The 22,794-nt window shown below is 42.9% G+C and overlaps 1 protein-coding gene across 1 annotated transcript in view; it reads left to right on the top strand.

Moving 5' to 3' along the window:
- LOC121288932 (tenascin-R-like) overlaps positions 1–22,794 on the top strand; it is a 160,634-nt gene that overhangs the window by 123,269 nt on the left and 14,571 nt on the right. The window contains exon 5 of the mRNA XM_041207800.1: positions 14,423–14,584. Coding sequence (XP_041063734.1) covers positions 14,423–14,584 — 162 coding nt within the window. The remainder of the gene's footprint in view (positions 1–14,422; positions 14,585–22,794) is intronic.

The raw sequence follows: 22,794 nt of genomic DNA, 5'->3' as shown, positions 1-22,794 counted from the left end.
CACTCTCTAAACACACTGTTACTCTGCCTCACTCTTTCAACACACCATTACTCTGCCTTCCTCTCTCTAAACACACTGTTACTCTGTCTCACTCTCTAAACAAATTGTTACTCTGCCTCACTCTCTAACTCAGTGTTAATCTGACTCACTCTCTAAACAAACTGTTAGTCTCTCTCACTCTCTATAGACACTGTTACTCTCCCTCAATCTCTAAACACACTGTTGCTCTGATCGCTCTCTAAACACACTGTTACGCTGCCTCACTCTCTAAACACACTGCTACTCTGCCTCACTCTCTAAACACACTGTTACTCTGTGACACTCTCTCAACACAGTTACTCTGTTTCACTGTTTAAGCGCAATTTCTCTGGCTCACTCTCTAAACACTCTGTTACTCTGCCTCACTCTCTAAACTCAGTGTTACACTGCCTCCATCTCTCTAAACACACTGTTACTCTCCTCACTCAGCAAACATACTGTTACTCTGCCTCACTCTCTTAACACACTGTTACACTTCCTCACCCTCTAAACACACTTTTACTCTGTCTCCCATCCTTTAAACGCACTGTTACAATGCCTCACCCTCTAAACACACTGTTACTCTATCTCACATTCTTTAAACACCCTGTTACACTGCCTCACTCTTTAAACACACTCTTACTCTGCCTCACTCTCTCCAAACACACTGTTAATCTGTCTCACTCTTTAAATACACTGCAACACTGTGTCAATCTCTAAACACACTTTTGGTCTGCCTCAGTCTCTAAACACACTGTTACTCTGCCTCATTCTCTAAACACACTGTTACTCTGTGACACTCTCTCAACACAGTGTTACTCTGTTTCACTGTTTAAGCGCAATTTCTCTGGCTCACTCTCTAAACGCTCTGTTACTGTGACTCACTCTCTAAACACATTGTTACACTGCCTCCATCTCTGAACACACTGTTATTCTGCCTCACTCTCTAAACACACTGTTACTCTGCCTCACACTTTAAAAACACTGTTTTTCTGCCTCACTCTCTAAACACACCGTTACTCTGCCTCCCACTCTCTAAACACAATGTTACTCTGCCGCACTCTTTAAACAAATTGTAACTTTGCCTCACTCTCTAAGCACAGTGTTAATCTGATTCACTCTCTAAACAAACTTTTATTCTCTCCTAGACTCTCTGACTCCCTACAGACACTGTTACTCTGCATCATTCTCTAAACACACTGGTAAAAGGTCTCACTCTTTAAACACATTGCTACTTTGCCTCACTCTTTAAATACACAAATACTCTGCCTCACTCTCTAAACACACTGCTACTTTGCCTCATTCTCTAAACACACTGTTACTCTGCGACACTCTCAACACAGTGATACTCTGTTTCAATGCTTAAGAGCAATTAATCTGGCTCACTCTCTAAACACATTGTTACATGGCCTCACTCTCTGAACACACTGTTATTCTGCTTCACTCTCTAAACACACTGCTACTCTGCCTCACTCTCTAAACACAATGTTAACCTGCCTCACTCTCTAAACACACTGTTACTCTGAATCATTCTCTGAACACATTGTTAGACTGCCTCACTCTCTAAACACAATGTTAACCTGCCTCACTCTCTAAACACAATGTTACACTATCTCACTCTCTAAGCACACTGTTACTCTGCCTCACTCTCTAAACTCACTGTTACACTGCCTCCATCTCTCTAAACACACTTTTACTCTGTCTCACATCCTTTAAATGCACTGTTACAATGCCTCACCCTCTAAACACACTGTTACGCTGTCTCACATTCTTTAAACACACAGTTACACTGCCTCACTCTTTAAACACATTCTTACTCTGCCTCACTCTCTCCAAACACACTGTTAATCTGTCTCACTCTTTAAATACGCTGATACACTGCCTCAATCTCTAAAAACACTGTTGGTCTGCCTCACTTTCTAAGCACGCTTTTACTCTGCCTCAATCTCTAAACACACTGTTGCTCTGCGACATTCTGTCAACACAGTGTTATTCTCTTTCACTGTCTAAGCAAAATTACTCTGCCTCACTCTCTAAACAATCTGTTACTCTGACTCAATCTCTAAACACACTGTTACACTGCTTCACTCTCTAAACACTCTGTTTTACTGCCTCACTCTCTAAACACTCTGTTATACTGCCTCACTCGCTAAACACACTGTTATTCTGCCTCACTATCTAAACACACTGTTACTCTGCCTCACTCTTAAAGCACACTGTTAATCTGCCTCACTCTCTCAACACACCATTACTCTGCCTTCCTCTCTCTAAACACACTGTTACTCTGTCTCACTCTGTAAACAAATTGTTACTCTGACTCACCCTCTAAACAAACTGTTAGTATCTCTCACTCTCTATAGACACTGTTACTCTCCCTCATTCTCTAAATACACTGTTGCTCCGCTTGCTCTCTAAACACACTGTTACTCTGCCTCACTCTCTAAACTCAGTGTTACACTGCCTCCATCTCTCTAAACTCACTGTTACTCTGCCTCACTCAGCAAAAAGACTGTTACTCTGCCTCACTCTCTTAACACACTGTTACACTTCCTCACCCTCTAAACACACTGTTACTCTGCCTCACTCTTTAAACATACTGTTAATGTGCCGCACTCTCTGAACACACCATTACTCTGCCTCCCTCTCTAAACACACTGTTACTCTGTCTCATTCTTTAAATAAATTGTTACTCTGTCTCACTCTCTAAACTCACTGTTACTCTCTCTCACTCTCTAAGCACACTGTTATTCTGCCTCACTCTCCAAACACACTGTTACACTGCCGCACCCTTTAAACACACTGTTACTCTGCTCACTCCCTCTAAACAAACTGTTAATCTGTATCATTCTTTAAATACACTGCTATACTGCCTAACTCTCTAAACACACTGTTGGTCTGCCTCACTCTCTAAGCACACTGTTACTCTGCTTCACTCTCTAAACATACTGTTGCTCTGCCTCACTCTGTAAACACACTGTTGCTCTGTCTCACTCTCAAAAGATACCGTTACACTGCCTCACTCTCCAAGCACACTGTTACTCTGCCTCACTTTCAAAACTCATGATTACTCTCTCAGTCTCTAAGCTCTATGTTACTCTGCCTCACTCTCCAAACACACTGTTACTCTGCCTTACTCTCTATACACACTGTTAATCTGTCTCACTCTTTAAATACACTGCTACACTGCCTCACTCTCTAAACAAACTTTTGGTCTGCCTCACTCTCTAAACACATTGTCACTCTGTCTCAATCTCTAAACACAATGTTACTCTGCCTCAATCTCTAAACACACTGCTACTCTGCTTCACTCTCTAAACACACTGCTACTCTGCCTCACTCTCTAAACACACTGTTATTCTCCCTTACTCTTTAAACATACTGTTAATGTTCCACACTCTCTAAACACACCATTACTCTGCCTCACTCTCTAAACACACTGCTACTCTGCCTCACTCTTTTAACACACTGTTACTACGCGACACTCTCTCAACACAGTGTTACTCGGTTTCACTGAACAAACACAATTACTCTGCCTCAGTCTCTAAACACTCTGTTACTCTGAGTCACTCTCTAAATACACTGATACACTGCCTCACTCTCTAAACACACTGTTAATCTGCCTCACTCTTTAAACACATTGTTAATCTGCCTCACTCTTTAAACACACTGTTAATCTGCCTCACTCTCTAAACACACCGTTACTCTGCCTCCCACTCTCTAAACACACTGTTACTCTGTCTCATATTCTTTAAAAACTCAGCTAATCTGCCTCACTCTCTAATTACACTGTTGCTTTGCCTCAATCTCTTATCACAATGTTACTCTGACTCACTCTCTTTACACAGTGTTACTCTGTCTCAATCTCTAATCACACTGTTACTATGCTTCACTCTCTAAACACATTGTCACTCTGTCTCAATCTCTAAATACAATGTTACCCTGCCTCACTCTCTAGAACACACTGCTACTCTGCCTCACTCTCTAAACACACTGCTACTCTGCCTCACACTCTAAGCACATTGTTACCCTGCCTCACTCTCTATACACTCTGTTACACTTCCTCACCCTCTAAACACAGTGTTACTCTGCCTCACTCTCCAAATATACTGTTACTCTGCCTCACTCTCCAAACGTACTGTTACTCTGCCTCACTCTCCAAACATACTGTTACTCTGCCTCACTCTCCAAACATACTGTTACTCTGCCTCACTCTCCAAACATACTGTTACTCTGCCTCACTCTCTTAACACACTGTTACACTTCCTCACCCTCTAAACACTCTGTTACTCTGTCTCACATTCTTTAAACACACTGTTACTCTGCCTAACTTCTAAGCACACTGCTAATCTGCATCACTCTCTAAACACTATGTTACTATGAGACACTCTCTCAACACAGTGTTACTCTGTTTCACTGTCTAAACACAATTACGCTGCCTCACTCTCTAAACACTCTGTTACCCTGACTCTCTAAATACACTGTTAAACTGCCTCACTCTCTGAACACACCGTTACTCTGCCTCCCTCTTTAAACACACTGTTAATCTGCCTCACTCTCTAAACACACCGTTACTCTGCCTCCCACCCTCTAAACACACAGTTAATCTGTCTCACTCAGTAAACAAATTGTTACTCTGCCTCACTCTGTAACACAGTGTTAATCTGACTCACTCCGTAAACAAACTGTTAGCCTCTCTCACTCTCTATAGACACTGTTACTCTCCCTCAATCTCTAAACACACTGCTGCTCTGATTGCTCTCTAAACACACTGTTATGCTGCCTCACTCTCTAAACACACTGTTACTCTGTCTCACTCTCTAAACACTCTGTTACTCTGAATCATTCTCTGAACACACTGTTACACTGCCTCACTCTCTAAACACACTGTTACTCTGCCTCACTCTCTAAACACACTGTTACACTGCCTCACTCTCTAAACACACTGTTACTCTGCCTCACTCTCTAAACACACTGTTACACTGCCTCACTCTCTACACACTCTGTTATACTGCCTAACTCGCTAAACACACTGTTATTCTGCCACACTATCTAAACACACTGTTACTCTGTCTCACTCTGTAAACAAATTGTTACTCTGCCTCACTCTCTAACACAGTGTTAATCTGACTCACTCTCTAAACAAACTGTTAGTCTCTCTCACTCTCTATAGGCACTGTTACTCTCCATCATTCTCTAAATACACTGTTGCTCCGCTTGCTCTCTAAACACACTGTTACTCTGCCACACTGTCTAAACACACTGCTACTCTACCTCACTCTCTAAGCACAATGTTACCCTGCCTCACTCTCTAAACACAATGTTACACTACGTCCATCTCTCTAAACACACTGTTACTCTGCCTCACTCAGCAAACAGACTGTTACTCTGCCTCACTCTCTTAACACACTATTACACTTCCTCACCCTCTAAACACACTTTTACTCTGTCTCACATCCTTTAAACGCACTGTTACAATGCCTCACCCTCTAAAAACACTGTTACTCTGTCTCACATTCTTTAAACACACTGTTACACGACCTCACTCTTTTAAAACACTCTTACTCTGCCTCACTCTCTCCAAACACACTGTTACTCTGCCGCACTCTTTAAACAAATTGTAACTTTGCCTCACTCTCTAAGCACAGTGTTAATCTGAATCACTCTCTAAACAATCTTTTATTCTCTCCTAGACTCTCTGATTCCCTACAGACACGGTTACTCTGCATCATTCTCTAAACACACTGGTAAAAGGTCTCACTCTCTAAACACATTGCTACTTAACCTCACTCTTTAAATACACAGATACTCTGCCTCACTCTCTAAACACACTCTTACTTTGCCTCACTCTCTAAACACACAGTTACTCTGCGACACTCTCAACACAGTGATACTCTGTTTCAATGTTTAAGAGCAATTACTCTGGCTCACTGTCTACACACATTGTTACATGGCCTCACTCTCTGAACACACTGTTATTCTGCTTCACTCTCTAAACACAATGTTACTCTGCCTGACTCTCTAAACACACTGTTACTCTGCCTTACTCTCTGAACACACTGTTGCTCTGCCTCACTCTCTAAACACACAGTTACTCTGCGACACTATCTCAACACAGTGTTATTCTTTTCCACTGTCTGAGCACAATTACGCTGCCTCACTCTCTAAACGCTCTGTTACTCTGACTCACACTCTAAACACACTGTTACTCTGACTCACTCTCTAAACACAGTTAGTCTGCCTCACTCTTTCAACACACCATTACTCTGCCTTCCTCTCTCTAAACACACTGTTACTCTGTCTCACTCTCTAAACAAATTGTTACTCTGCCTCACTCTCTAACTCAGTGTTAATCTGACTCACTCTCTAAACAAACTGTTAGTCTCTCTCACTCTCTATAGACACTGTTACTCTCCCTCATTCTCTAAACACACTGTTGCTCTGATCACTCTCTAAACACACTGTTACGCTGCCTTACTCTCTAAACACACTGCTACTCTGCCTCACTCTCTAAACACACTGTTACTCTGTGACACTCTCTCAACACAGTGTTACTCTGTTTCACTGTTTAAGCGCAATTTCTCTGGCTCACTCTCTAAACACACTGTTACTCTGCCTCACTCTCTAAACTCAGTGTTACACTGCCTCCAACTCTCTAAACACACTGTTACTCTCCTCACTCAGCAAACATACTGTTACTCTGCCTCACTCTCTAAACACACTGTTACACTGCCTCACTCTCTACACACTCTGTTATACTGCCTAACTCGCTAAACACACTGTTATTCTGCCACACTATCTAAACACACTGTTACTCTGTCTCACTCTGTAAACAAATTGTTACTCTGCCTCACTCTCTAACACAGTGTTAATCTGACTCACTCTCTAAACAAACTGTTAGTCTCTCTCACTCTCTATAGACACTGTTACTCTCCCTCAATCTCTAAACACACTGTTGCTCTGATCGCTCTCTAAACACACTGTTATGCTGCCTCCATCTCTGAACACACTGTTATTCTGCCTCACTCTCTAACCACACTGTTAATCTGCCTCACTCTCTAAACACACTGGTAAAAGGTCTCACTCTCTAAACACATTGCCACTTTGCCTCACTCTTTAAATACACAGATACTCTGCCTCACTCTCTAAACACACTGCTACTTTGCCTCACTCTCTTAACACACTGTTACTCTGCGACACACTCTCAACACAGTGTTACTTTGTTTCCATGTTTAAGCGCAATTTCTCTGGCTCACTCTCTAAACACTCTGTTAATCTGACTCACTCTCTAAACAAATTGTTACACAGCCTCCATTTCTGAACACACTGTTATTCTGCCTCACTCTTTAAATACCCTGATACTCTGCCTCACTCTCTAAACAAACTGTTACTCTGCGACACTCTCTCAACACAGTTTTGCTCTGTTTCACTGTTTAAGAGCAATTACTCTGGCTCACTCTCTAAACACATTGTTACACGGCCTCACTCTCTGAACACACTGTTATTCTGCTTCACTCTCTGAACACACTGTTACACTGCCTCACTCTCTAAACGCAATGTTACTCTGCCTCACTCTCTGAACAAACTGTTACTCTGCGACACTCTCTCAACACAGTGTTGCTCTGTTTCACTGTTTAAGAGCAATTACTCTGGCTCACTCTCTAAACACATTGTTACACGGCCTCACTCTCTGAACACACTGTTATTCTGCTTCACTCTCTAAACACACTGCTACTCTGCCTCACTCTCTAAACGCAATGTAACTCTGCCTCACTCTCTGAACACACTGTTACTCTGCCTCACTTTCTAACACAGTGTTACTCTGCCTCACTCTCTGAGCACACTGTTACTCTGCCTCACTCTCTGAGCACACTGTTACTCTGCCTTACTCTCTGAACACACTGTTACTCTGCCTCACTCTCTAATCACGCTGTTTCTCTGCTTCACTCTCTAAACACACAGTTACTCTGCGACACTATCTCAACACAGTGTTATTCTTTTCCACTATCTATGCACAATTACTCTGCCTCACTCTCTAAATACACTGTTACTCTGCCTCACTCTCTCAACACACCATTACTCTGCCTTCCTCTCTCTAAACACACTGTTACTCTGTCTCACTCTCTAAACAAATTGTTACTCTGCCTCACTCTCTAACACAGTGTTAATCTGACTCACTCTGTAAACAAACTTTTAGTCTCTCTCACTCTCTATAGACTCTGTTACTCTCCCTCAATCTCTAAACACACTGTTGCTCTGATTGCTCTCTAAACACACTGTTAAGCTGCCTCACTCTCTAAACACACTGTTACTCTGAATCATTCTCTGAACACATTGTTAGACTGCCTCACTCTCTAAACACACTGCTACTTTGCCTCACTCTCTAAACACAATGTTAACCTGCCTCACTCTCTAAACACAATGTTACACAGTCTCACTCTCTCAGCACACTGTTACTTTGCCTCACTCTCTAAACACACTGTTACTCTGCGACACTCTCTCAACACAGCGTTACTCTGTTTCACTGTTTAAGCGCAATTTCTCTGGCTCACCCTCTAAACACACTGTTACTGTGACTCACTCTCTAAACACATTGTTACACTGCCTCCATCTGTGAACACACTGTTATTCTGCCTCACTCTCTAAACACACTGTTACTCTGCCTCACTCTTTAAAAACACTGTTAATCTGCCTCACTCTCTAAACACACCGTAACTCTGCCTCCCACTCTCTAAATACACGGTTACTCTGCAGCACTTTTTAAACAAATTGTAACTTTGCCTCACTCTCTAAGCACAGTGTTAATCTGATTCACTCTCTAAACAATCTTTTATTCTCTCCTAGAATCTCTGACTCCCTACAGACACTGTTACTCTGCATCACTCTCTAAACACACTGGTAAAAGGTCTCACTCTCTAAACACATTGCCACTTTGCCTCACTCTTTAAATACACAGATACTCTGCCTCACTCTCTAAACACACTGCTACTTTGCCTCACTCTCTTAACACACTGTTACTCTGCGACACTCTCTCAACACAGTGTTACTCTGTTTCACTGTCTAAACACAATTACTTGCTTCCCTCTCTAAACACTCTGTTACCCTGACTCACTCGCTAAATACACTGTTAAACTGCCTCACTCTCTGAACACACTGTTAATCTGCCTCACTCTCTAAACACACTGTTACACTGCGTCCATCTCTCTAAACACACTGTTACTCTGCCTCACTCTCTAAACACACTGTTACACTGCGTCCATCTCTCTAAACACACTGTTACTCTGCCTCACTCTCCAACTATACTGTTACTCTGCCTCACTCTCTTAACACACTGTTACACTTCCTCACCCTCTAAATACACTGTTACTCTGTCTCACGTTCTTTAAACGCACTGTTACAATGCCTCACCCTCTAAACACACTGTTTCTCTGTCTCACATTCTTTAAACACACTGTTACTCTGCCTAACTTCTAAGCACACTGCTACTCTGCCTCACTCTTTAAATACCCTGATACTCTGCCTCACTCTCTAAACAAACTGTTACTCTGCGACGCTCTCTCAACACAGTGTTGCTCTGTTTCACTGTTTAAGAGCAATTACTCTGGCTCACTCTCTAAACACATTGTTACATGGCCTCACTCTCTGAACACACTGTTATTCTGCTTCACTCTCTAAACACACTGTTACTCTGCCGCACTCTTTAAACAAATTGTAACTTTGCCTCACTCTCTAAGCACAGTGTTAATCTGATTCACTCTCTAAACAATCTTTTATTCTCTCCTAGACTCTCTGACTCCCTACAGACACTGTTACTCTGCATCATTCTCTAAACACACAGGTAAAAGGTCTCAATCTCTAAACACACTGCTACTTTGCCTCACTCTCTAAACACACTGCTACTCTGCGACACTCTCTAAACATACTGTTACTCTGCCTCACTCTTTCAACACACCATTACTCTGCCTTCCTCTCTCTAAACACACTGTTATTCTGTCTCACTCTCTAAGCAAATTGTTACTCTGCCTCACTCTCTGAACACACTGTTATTCTGCTTCACTCTCTGAACACACTGTTACTCTGCCTCACTCTCTAAACACACTGTTACACTGCCTCACTCTCTACACACTCTGTTATACTGCCTAACTCGCTAAACACACTGTTATTCTGCCACACTGTCTAAACACACTGTTACTCTGTCTCACTCTGTAAACAAATTGTTACTCTGCCTCACTCTCTAACACAGTGTTAATCTGACTCACTCTCTAAACAAACTGTTAGTCTCTCTCACTCTCTATAGACACTGTCACTCTCCCTCAATCTCTAAACACACTGTTGCTCTGATCGCTCTCTAAACACACTGTTATGCTGCCTCCATCTCTGAACACACTGTTATTCTGCCTCACTCTCTAAACACACTGTTAATCTGCCTCACTCTCTAAACACACTGGTAAAAGGTCTCACTCTCTAAACACATTGCCACTTTGCCTCACTCTTTAAATACACAGATACTCTGCCTCACTCTCTAAACACACTGCTACTTTGCCTCACTCTCTTAACACACTGTTACTCTGCGACACACTCTCAACACAGTGTTACTTTGTTTCCATGTTTAAGCGCAATTTCTCTGGCTCACTCTCTAAACACTCTGTTAATCTGACTCACTCTCTAAACAAATTGTTACACAGCCTCCATTTCTGAACACACTGTTATTCTGCCTCACTCTTTAAATACCCTGATACTCTGCCTCACTCTCTAAACAAACTGTTACTCTGCGACACTCTCTCAACACAGCGTTGCTCTGTTTCACTGTTTAAGAGCAATTACTCTGGCTCACTCTCTAAACACATTGTTACAAGGCCTCACTCTCTGAACACACTGTTATTCTGCTTCACTCTCTAAACACACTGCTACTCTGCCTCACTCTCTAAACGCAATGTTACTCTGCCTCACTCTCTGAACAAACTGTTACTCTGCCTCACTTTCTAACACAGTGTTACTCTGCCTCACTCTCTGAGCACACTGTTACTCTGCCTCACTCTCTGAGCACACTGTTACTCTGCCTTACTCTCTGAACACACTGTTACTCTGCCTCACTCTCTAATCACACTGTTACTCTGCCTCACTCTCTAAACACACATTTTCTCTGCGACACTATCTCAACACAGTGTTATTCTTTTCCACTATCTATGCACAATTACTCTGCCTCACTCTCTAAATACACTGTTACTCTGCCTCACTCTCTCAACACACCATTACTCTGCCTTCCTCTCTCTAAACACACTGTTACTCTGTCTCACTCTCTAAACAAATTGTTACTCTGCCTCACTCTCTAACACAGTGTTAATCTGACTCACTCTGTAAACAAACTTTTAGTCTCTCTCACTCTCTATAGACTCTGTTACTCTCCCTCAATCTCTAAACACACTGTTGCTCTGATTGCTCTCTAAACACACTGTTAAGCTGCCTCACTCTCTAAACACACTGTTACTCTGAATCATTCTCTGAACACATTGTTAGACTGCCTCACTCTCTAAACACACTGCTACTTTGCCTCACTCTCTAAACACAATGTTAACCTGCCTCACTCTCTAAACACAATGTTACACAGTCTCACTCTCTCAGCACACTGTTACTTTGCCTCACTCTCTAAACACACTGTTACTCTGCGACACTCTCTCAACACAGCGTTACTCTGTTTCACTGTTTAAGCGCAATTTCTCTGGCTCACCCTCTAAACACACTGTTACTGTGACTCACTCTCTAAACACATTGTTACACTGCCTCCATCTCTGAACACACTGTTATTCTGCCTCACTCTCTAAACACACTGTTACTCTGCCTCACTCTTTAAAAACACTGTTAATCTGCCTCACTCTCTAAACACACCGTAACTCTGCCTCCCACTCTCTAAATACACGGTTACTCTGCAGCACTTTTTAAACAAATTGTAACTTTGCCTCACTCTCTAAGCACAGTGTTAATCTGATTCACTCTCTAAACAATCTTTTATTCTCTCCTAGAATCTCTGACTCCCTACAGACACTGTTACTCTGCATCACTCTCTAAACACACTGGTAAAAGGTCTCACTCTCTAAACACATTGCCACTTTGCCTCACTCCTTAAATACACAGATACTCTGCCTCACTCTCTAAACACACTGCTACTTTGCCTCACTCTCTTAACACACTGTTACTCTGCGACACTCTCTCAACACAGTGTTACTCTGTTTCACTGTCTAAACACAATTACTTGCTTCCCTCTCTAAACACTCTGTTACCCTGACTCACTCTCTAAATACACTGTTAAACTGCCTCACTCTCTGAACACACTGTTAATCTGCCTCACTCTCTAAACACACTGTTACACTGCGTCCATCTCTCTAAACACACTGTTACTCTGCCTCACTCTCTAAACACACTGTTACACTGCGTCCATCTCTCTAAACACACTGTTACTCTGCCTCACTCTCTAAACACACTGTTACACTGCGTCCATCTCTCTAAACACACTGTTACTCTGCCTCACTCTCCAACCATACTGTTACTCTGCCTCACTCTCTTAACACACTGTTACACTTCCTCACCCTCTAAATACACTGTTACTCTGTCTCACGTTCTTTAAACACACTGTTACAATGCCTCACCCTCTAAACACACTGTTTCTCTGTCTCACATTCTTTAAACACACTGTTACTCTGCCTAACTTCTAAGCACACTGCTACTCTGCCTCACTCTTTAAATACCCTGATACTCTGCCTCACTCTCTAAACAAACTGTTACTCTGCGACACTCTCTCAACACAGTGTTGCTCTGTTTCATTGTTTAAGAGCAATTATTCTGGCTCACTCTCTAAACACATTGTTACATGGCCTCACTCTCTGAACACACTGTTATTCTGCTTCACTCTCTAAACACACTGCTACTCTGCCTCACTCTCTAAACACTCTGTTACTCTGCGACACTCTTTCAACACAGTGTTACTCTGTTTCACTTTTTAAGCACAATTACTCTGGCTCACTCTCTAAACACTCTGTTACTCTGACTCACTCTCTAAACACATTGTTACACTGCCTCATTCTCTGAACACACTGTTACTATGTGACACTCTCTCAACACAGTGTTACTCTGTTTCACTGTCTAAACACAATTACTTGCTTCCCTCTCTAGACACTCTGTTACCCTGACTCACTCTCTAAATACACTGTTAAACTGCCTCACTCTCTGAACACACTGTTAATCTGCCTCACTCTCTAAACACACCGCTACTCTGCCTCCCTCCCACTAAACACATAGTTACTCTGTCTCATATTCTTTAAACACATAGCTAATCTGCCTCACTCTCTAATCACACTGTTGCTTTGCCTCACTCTCTAAACACACTGTTATTCTGCCTTACTCTCTAATCACTCTGTTACTCTGCCTCACTCTTTAAACACACTGTTACTCTGCCTCACTCTCGTAACACACTGTTACACTTCCTCACCCTCTAAACACACTGTTACTCTGTCTCACATTCTTTAAACACACTGTTACTCTGCCTCACTCTATGAACACACTGTTATTCTGCCTCACTCTCTAAACACACTGTTACTCTGCCTCACTCTCGTAACACACTGTTACACTTCCTCACCCTCTAAACACACTGTTACTCTGTCTCACATTCTTTAACCACACTGTTACTCTGCCTCACTCTATGAACACACTGTTACTCTGCCTCACTCTCTAATCACACTGTTACTCTGCCTCACTCTCTGAACACACTGTTTCTTTATCTCACATTCTTTAAACACACTTGTATTCTGCCTCACTCTCACTTTCTAAACTCACTTACTCTCTTTCACCCTCACAGTCTAAATGCAATCATATCCTCTCACACTCACTGTCCAAACACATTCTTACTCTCTCACATGCTCACTGTCTAAACACACTGTTACTGTCTCATACTCGCTCTCTAAACTCACTCTTATCTCTCACACACTCACTGTCTAAACACACTCTTATTCTGTCTCACGCTCACTCCATGAATGCACTGTTACTCTCTCACACACTCACTCTCTGAACACACTGCTAATCTCTCTCATACATTCTCTCAAGAGACTGTTACTCTTTCTCATGCTCACTCGCTAAACATGCTCTTACTCACCCACACACTCACTGTCTAAACACACAGTTACTCTCACACTCACTTTCTAAACACACTCTTACTCTCTGACACTCACAGTCTAAACACTCTGTTACTCTGTCATGCTCACTTTCTAAACATACACTTACTCTGTCTCTGACACACTCTCTAAACACACTTAATCTCTCACACACTCATTCTCTAACACACACTCACTGTCTCACACACTCTTACCTTGTGTCAGCCCCTCTGTAACTTGTAGATCTCTTTGTTCTGTGCATTTAGGTTTGGACAACCTTCACAAGCTCTCTGCCCAAACCAGATATGAGCTTCGCGTCGACCTCCGTGATGGCCGTGAATCAGTCTACGCAGCCTATGATCGATTTTACCTGAGTGATGCCAGGAACCTGTACAAACTGAGGCTGGGGGATTACAATGGGACAGCTGGTGAGCTTTCTTTACACTCTTATGTGGAGAGGAAATGTATTAACAGGTAATGTTAGAAAGGGGGAAAAATCCATTCAATCCAAGGTTTCATTCTTGTCAAATGTAATGGATCCTTAAGCAAAAATGTGATGTCACTGGCTAGGCCAGCATTTATTGCCCATCCCCAGTTGCCCTTGAGAAGGTGGTGGTGAGCTGCTTTCTTGAAACGCAGCAGTCCATGTGGTGTAGGTACACCCACAGTGTGTTTTTCTGTTGTGGATTGTAAGCCATGTTCTGATGTCAGATTGGGTAAGGACAGCAGATTTCCTCTTGGGCAGGACATGACTGAACAAGATGGGTTTTTATAGCAATCCAGTAATTTCAACGTCATTATTATTGAGACTGGCTTTTCATTCCAGATTTATCCATTCGACTTAAACTCCCCCAGCTACCGAGGTGGGATTTGAACTCACATCTCTGGAACATTAGATAAGATCATAAAAATTAGAACCACGAGGTGGCTATTTGGCCCCTCGTGCCTGCTTCACCATTCAATAAAACCATGGCTAATCTGGTGTGGCTTTAACTGCACTTTGCTGTCCATCTGACCCAGCCTCCAGTGCTCCCTCAGGAGGGGGATTCCAAACACCAACCAGCCTCTGAGAGAAGAAATTCCTCCTCAGCTCCCTGTTAAATGGGAGACCCCTTATTCTGAAACTGTGTCCCCGAGTCCCAGATCCAGGCGGGGAACATCTGCTCAGCATCCACCTTTTCAAGCTCCCCTCAGAATCTTGTGTTTCTATAAGATGACCCCTCATTCTTCTAAACTCCACTGAGTACAGGCCCAGCTTGCTCAACCTTTCCTTGAAGACAAACCCCCTTCGCCCCAGGATGCCCATTCTTGAGTTGCTAGGTCTGTTCAAAATCTATCCCATTTAGCAGCACGGTGGTAATGCCACACAACACAATGGAGGGTATCCTCAATGTGGAGACAGGACTTCATTTCCACACTGCCTGTGCAGTGCTGTGGTAACTGAAAGTGTAGTATTCCTACTGCCTATCTGGGGTCACGTGATTTTTCTTGGAGGCTCCGACCAATGAGCCCTAAGCCCGGGTAATCCGGCTGGGTGGCGTAGGGGGAGCTTCTTGTCAAGGACCTGGTTCAAGCATGTAGCATCTAAAAAGCTCTTTGTAATAAAGATTGTTTCTTGTTGAAACCTATCCGCTCCCTTGAGTCATTATATTTGGTGACGAGGGAGACTCTGCACCTCACCTTGTTAACGTGTGTACATCGAATCTTAAGAAAAAAAGGTTACTCACAGTCATGCCACCCTTCGGCAGAATCGATCCTTACGATGCGACTATGGAAGACTGCAGCCAGTATAGGGCCCCTCGGATTTTATTTCATAGTGAACGAGATTACTGCAGAGAAGAAGCAGAAAGCCATCCTTCTGAGTATATGTTTCAGAAAAACATACAACCTCATCCGCAGCCGGACAGCCCAATTCTAAGTCCTTAATGAATTAGTGGACCTCGTGTAAACGCATTTCCAGATGAAACCACCTGTAATAATGCAGAGTTTTAAATTTAATTCCAGAGTGAGGGCCCCAGGAGAGTCCATCACAACCTATGTAATGAACCTGATGCAGTTAACAGAACGCTGCGACTTCAGGGGAATGTTAAATGATAAGCTGCAGGACCGATTGGTGTGTGGAGTTTAGGACGACGCTGTACAGCGCTGTTTACTCACATTGGTTTTAAGTTCACCCTAGGAATCTCCCTCACTGTGGAAAATGCTGTGAGAGATTCACAGGCTTTACAACACACACAGCCTGGAACCGTTCTTCATGTGGTGGGGTGGGAAACCTATCGCTGAGCGTGGAGTGAAAACCAAACCCACAGCGTCAAAGCGAGAGGCAATGTCCGCTGTTAGAAACATGGAAAGGCCAAGTAGAAACACTTCAGCAGTGACTCCAAGATTAAACTGTTATAGATGTGGAGGTGACCATGGACCAGACACCTGCACATTCAAGGAGGCAGAATGTAATTACTGCTATAAGTAAGGCCACGTAATAAAGCAATGCAGGGTGAAGTCAAAACAGCCCATAAAGCAGCAAACCAATATGATTAATTTGAATAATATAATAGAAGTTGAAGCTGTCGATACCAACATTCATTCCCTGTATAACATCACAGTGGTAAAAACTGAACCTATCACTGTCTCAATCTAAGTGAATAGGAAGCCAGTAGTAATGGAGGTAAATACGGGAGCTTTAACCACAGTGGTGCAAGAGCACACATTTAAATAACTAAATGATGAAGGTACCCAGTCGCTGAATCTGGAGCAGACAATGGCTCAGTTGAAGACCTATACAGTTGAAGAATCTATACAGATAAAGGGCATTGCCACAATACCTGTGCACTATAGGCGGCAGACTGCCCAGGGTCTGTAATCATAGTGACAGGAGAAAGACCTAATCTTCTGGGCCAAGACTGGTTACAAAAAATCCAGCTCAATTGGTCTGAAATATTATCACTTGAGAACAGGAGTTCCTGAGTTGCTAAGGGAACATGACCGTGTATTTCGGAATTAGTTAGGAGAATTGAAGGACCATCACATGCTGCAAGGACCCCTCAGGTTCTCCTGGAAAATCATGAAGAGAAACAAAATGAATTTAGTACCACTCTGAACAAACTGAAGAAACAGTTGGAAGAGAAGACTCAACAATGTTCAATATTCCAGGAGGAAGCCAAAAGATACAATGAGATCGAAAAGCTGAAAAATCAGCTGAATGAAACAAAAGAGACATTAGCAGGAAAAGTTGTAGAACTTTCCAGGAAGCGAGTAGATAATGAAGCCAGTGGGTGGCTCAATTACTGAACTGAGCCAAGTTAAGGTTTCACCAGAGAGAGATTTGGCCGACTGTGAAATCAAAATGGAGGACATAACAAAACCCTGCGGCAAACAGAAGAAGAAAAGACAGAAATCAGATCTGAAAGGCCCATTGGCTGTCTCCAGAACCCTCTCCACAGCCGAGAAGGGTTATTCCCAGCTGGAAAAGGAAGGCGTATCAGTGATATTCAGAGTGAAGAAATTCCACCAATATCTGAATGGACGCCATTTCCCCATTGTGTCAGACCATAAACCATTAATGGGTTAATTCAATGAGGATAAGGCCATTCCGCCAGTAGCATCAGCAAGAATACAACGTTGTGCTCTGATATTATCTGCATATGAGTACACCTTTATGTACCTTACATATTGCAAATGTGAAAGCACTCAGTCATCTCCCGATCCCAGATAGCATTGTACATGCTCCTGCTCCACAAGAAATTGTGTTACTATTGAATTTATTGGATTCTTCGCCTGTGTGTGTGAATCAAATTAGAAATTGGACGGACAGAGATCCAATTTTGTTGAGAGTCAGAGACCTTGTATTGCAAGGGTGATCAAATTCACCAGTGTCTGAAGAGATGAGACCATTCCATGCCCAAAACAGTTAATTGTCAGGATGGAATCTTGTTGTGGGGATTGACAGCTATCATCCCTTTGCAAGGAAGATAACCACTCTTGACACAGCCTCACAGTGCACATCTAGGCATATCGAAGATGAAAATGCTTGAACGAAGCTATATCTGTGGCCAGGCATTGACAGAGACATTGAAAGCACTGTCTCCAGTGTCAGCAACAGCAGAAGTTGCCTGTTTCAGCTCCATTGTATCCAAGGGAGTGGCCTGGTCGACCCTGGGTTAGACTACACATCGATTATGTAGGACCGTTCTTAGGTACCATGTATTTATCTATCATAGATGTGCATTCTAAGTGGATGGATGTGTAAGAAGTTAAATCATTGACATTGTCTGCAACCATTGAAAAGCCGTGTCAATGATTTAGTATACATGGCCTACCGGAAGTCATCATTTCGGGTAACAGTACAGACTTCACTAATACAGAGATTCAGAGATTCATGAATTTAAATGGAATCATTCATATTAAAAAGCCCTATACCATCACTCATCAAATGGTTTAGCTGAAAGAGCTGTGGCAAACTTCCAAATCTGGAATGAAGAGGTTATCAGAAGGTACACTCGAAACTCAACTTTCCCACTTTCTTCTCAATCATCATACAGTGCCTCATTCAACTATGGGTTCGACGCCGTACGAATTATTGATGAAACATCACCTACGTACAAGGTTTAAGTCTGGTGTTTCCAAACTTAGAGGGGAAGTTAGAGAAGAATCAGAGTAGTCAAAAATTGAATCACGATATTCATAGCAAAGCTCAAAGGTTTACTGTGGGAGATACAGTTTTTGTGTGGAATTTTGGAAGTAGACTTTGTTGGGTTCCTGGTATAATTGTCTCTGAAACTGGGCTCTTGTCCTTCTAGGTGGTAGTGGAAGGCCAAATTATTCAAAACTATGTGGATCATTTTAGGTCTAGAGAGACATTCCAACAACCTTCTGTGATTCCTTCTTTGGTTAACATTGAACCATTAATCCCTGAGGTAACAGATCGACCTAGAATAGACATGCCTGATGTCTCTGTACAGTTGCCTAACCCTGAACTGTCACTTTCTAATGATGTATCTGGTGCTGCAATTCCTGATTATGTCGATCCAGTGGAAGAACCTCAACTGGTACAGCTGTGCCACTCTAAATGAATAAGGAAACCACCTCAGAAACTTAATCTTTAATCACCTAAGTTGTATATATTTTTATGTTGTGGGATATGCAAATGTTCTCTGTAAATAGAAAAGGTAAAAAAAACTAAAGGGGGAGGAAATGTAGTGATTGAAGGTATAGCCTTTTACTACTGCCTACCAGGGCTCACGTGATTTTTCTTGCAGACTCTGACAAATGAGCCCTAAGCACGGGTAATCCAGGAGGTGGGGCTTCTTGTTGAGGGCCTGCTTCAAACATGTGGCATATGAAAAGCTCTTTGTAATAAAGTTAACTGTTTCTAGTTGAAACCAGTCCGGTATATCAAGTCATTACAGGTGGTCACTCCTACCGATACTGTCATGGACAGGTGCATCTGCAGCAGGCAGGTTGGTGAGGATGAGGTGAAGTATGTTTTTCCCTCATGTTGGTTCCTTCACCACCTGCTGCAGACCCAGTCTAGCAGCTATGTCCTTTAGGACTCGGCCAGCTCGGTCAGTAGTGGTGCTACCAAGTGGCACTTGGTGATGGATATTGAAGTCACCCAGCCAAGGTGCCCTTTCCACCCTCAGTGCTTCCTCCAAGTGGTGTTCAACATGGAGGAGCACTGATTCATCAGCTGAGGGAGGGCGGTACGTGATAATCAGCAGGAAGTTTCCTTGCCCATGTTTGACCTGATGCCATGAGGTCCGGAGTCAATATTGAGGACTCCCAGGGCAACTCCCTCCCAACTGTATACCACTGTGCCACCACCTCTGCTGAGCTTGTCCTGCCGGTGGGACAGGACATACCCAGGGATGGTGATGGTGGTTACATTATTTGTAAGGTATGAGTCCGTGATGATGACTATGTCAGGCTGTTGCTTGACTAGTCTGTGAGACAATTCTCCCAATTTTGGCACTAGCCCCCGTATGTTAGTAAGGAGAACTTTGCAGGGTCAACAAGGCTGAGTTTGCTGTTGGTGTTTCCGGTGCCCAGGTCGATGCCGGGTGGTCCGTCCGGTTTCATTCTTTTTTAATGACTTTTTAGCAATTTGGAGGGCAGTTAAGTGTCAACCACATTGCTGTGGGTCTGAAATCACAGGTAGGCCAGAACAGGTAAGAACGACAGATTTCCTTCCCTAAAGGACATTAGGGAACCAAATGGGTTTTTAAAACAATCGGCAATGGTTTCATGGTCATCATTAGACTTTTAATTCCAGATTTTTATTGAATTCAAATTCCACAATCTGATGTGGCAGGATTCAAACCTGGGTCCCCAGAGCTTTACCCTGGGTCCCTGGATTACAATATCATTACCCAGGAATATAAATGAAACTGGACTGAGAAAATGTCAGATGTCCAAAACAATTGGATCCATAGCCAGTGAGTCAGTCATCCATTAGTCAAAACCTATCCCTGAACTCTGTGCCCTTTTGTGTTTCTTAGAGGGGATTCTGTAATCAACGAGACAGATAGGCATTTCTGTCAACGTCACCGTGGGTTCCACATGGTTTGTTGCTTCCCCTTGTAAAGGACATCATGAAGAGGGTGTGGAGCATTCTGCAGGGGGAAGGCAGTGAGCTAAAATGTGTGGCACACATTGGTATCAACGCCACTGAGAGACCAGGTATTGAGGTTAAATGGTCAGATTTTCAGGAGCTGGGGAGGAAGTTAAAAGGTAGAACCTCAAGGGCAGTAACTCTGGATTACTCTGAGTGCCACATGCTAGTGAGATTAAAAATAGAGCAGTAGAGAGGATTGATGTGCGGCTTGAAGCACAATGCAGGAGGGAGGGCTTCAGATTCTCAGGAACTGGGGACTAGTTCTGGGACAGGAGGCATCTATTTAAAAGGGACTGGTTGTATTGGAGAAATTAATGGGACTGAAGGTTAATAAATCCCCTGGACCTGATATTCTGCATCCCAGTGTTAAAAGAGGTAGCTATAGAGATAGTGGATGTATTGGTGATCATCTTTCAAAATGTTATATATTCTGGAACGGTTCCTGCAGATTGGAATGTAGCAGATGTCACCCCAGTATTTAAGAAAGGAGGGAGAGAGAAAACAGGGAACTACAGGCCTGTTAGCCTGATATCAGTAGTAGGAAAAATGCTACAATCTATTCTAAAGAATGTGATAAATGGACACTTGGATAATAATGGTCTGATTGGGCAGAGTCAACATGGATTTATGAATGGGAAATCATGTTTGACAAACCTGTTTCAGTTTTTTGAGGATGTTACTCACAGAGTTGATAAAGCAGAGTCAATGGATGTAGTATACTTCAATTTCCATAAGGTTTTTGATAAAGTCCCCCACAGGAGGTTGGTGAGCAAAATAAAAGCACACAGGACAGGAGGTAACATACTGGCATGGATTAAGGATTGGTTAACAGGCAGAAAACAGAGAGTAGGAATAAATGGATCATTCTCGCGTTGGCAGGCTGTGACTAGTGGGGTGCTGCAAGGATTAGTGCTTGGGTCCCGGCTGTTCACAATATATATCAACGATTTGGATTTGGGGACCAAATGTAACATTTCCAAGTTCACAGATAGCAGAAAGCTAGGTGGCAATGTGTGTTGTGAGGAAGGTGTAAAGTGGCTTCAAGAAGATTTGGACAGACTTAGTGAGTGGGCAAGAACTTGGCAAATGGAATATAATGTGGAAAAATGTGAGGTTATCCACTTTGGTAGAAGGAACAGATGTGTGGAGTATTTCCTAAATGGTAAGAGATTAGAAAGTGTAGATGTACAAAGGGACCTGGGTGTCCTCGTCCATAAGTCACTGAAGGCTAACATGCAGGTGCAGCAAGCAATTATGAAGGTAAATGAAATGTTAGCCTTTATCAGAAGAGGATTTGAGTGCAGAAGCTGTGAAGTCTTGCTTCAATTGTATAGAAGCTTGGTTAGGCCGCACCTGGAGTACTGTGTACAGTTTTGGTCCCCTTAGGAAGGATATTATTACCATAAAGGGAGCGCAATGAAGGCTCATCAGATTTTTTCTGGGGATTACGGGACTGTCCTAGGAAGAGGGACTGGGGAAACTGGGCCTGTGTTCTCTAGGGTTTTGAAGAATCAGAGGTATCTCATTGAAACCTACAAAATACTTAAAGGAATAGACAGGGTGGATGGGGAGTCTGGAACCAGGAGAGACGATTTCAAAATAAGGGGGAAGCCACTTAGGACCAAAATGAGGAAAAATGTTTTTACTCAGAGGGTTGTGAATCTTTGGACTTCTGTACTCCAGAGGTCCGTGGGTGATCAGCCAAGATCATATTGGAAGGCAGAGCAGACTCAATGAGCTGAATAGCTGACTCCTGTTCCTATGTTCCAATGTACCTCAACAGGACTGGGACCAATATCCTTTGTGGGGAGATTCACTAGTGTGGTTAGGGGTGAGTTTAAACTAAACTGGCGGGAACGGGCACCGGCATATAGAAGAAGGAAAGAAGAATAAGGTGCAGGAAGGAGTGAGGGTGTTGGACAGCACTAGAGAGCGAATTTTAGATAAGAGGGAACTTAGAAGAACTATGAGAAATACAAAGACAGTGTTCAACTGCATGTATGTCAACTCACACGGTATGGTGAATAA

This window comes from Carcharodon carcharias, chromosome 16 (assembly GCF_017639515.1).
Source record: "Carcharodon carcharias isolate sCarCar2 chromosome 16, sCarCar2.pri, whole genome shotgun sequence".
Lineage (NCBI taxonomy): Eukaryota > Metazoa > Chordata > Chondrichthyes > Lamniformes > Lamnidae > Carcharodon > Carcharodon carcharias.
The sequence above is the reverse complement of the archived record's forward strand: the minus strand, read 5'-3'. Positions and strand labels throughout refer to the sequence as shown.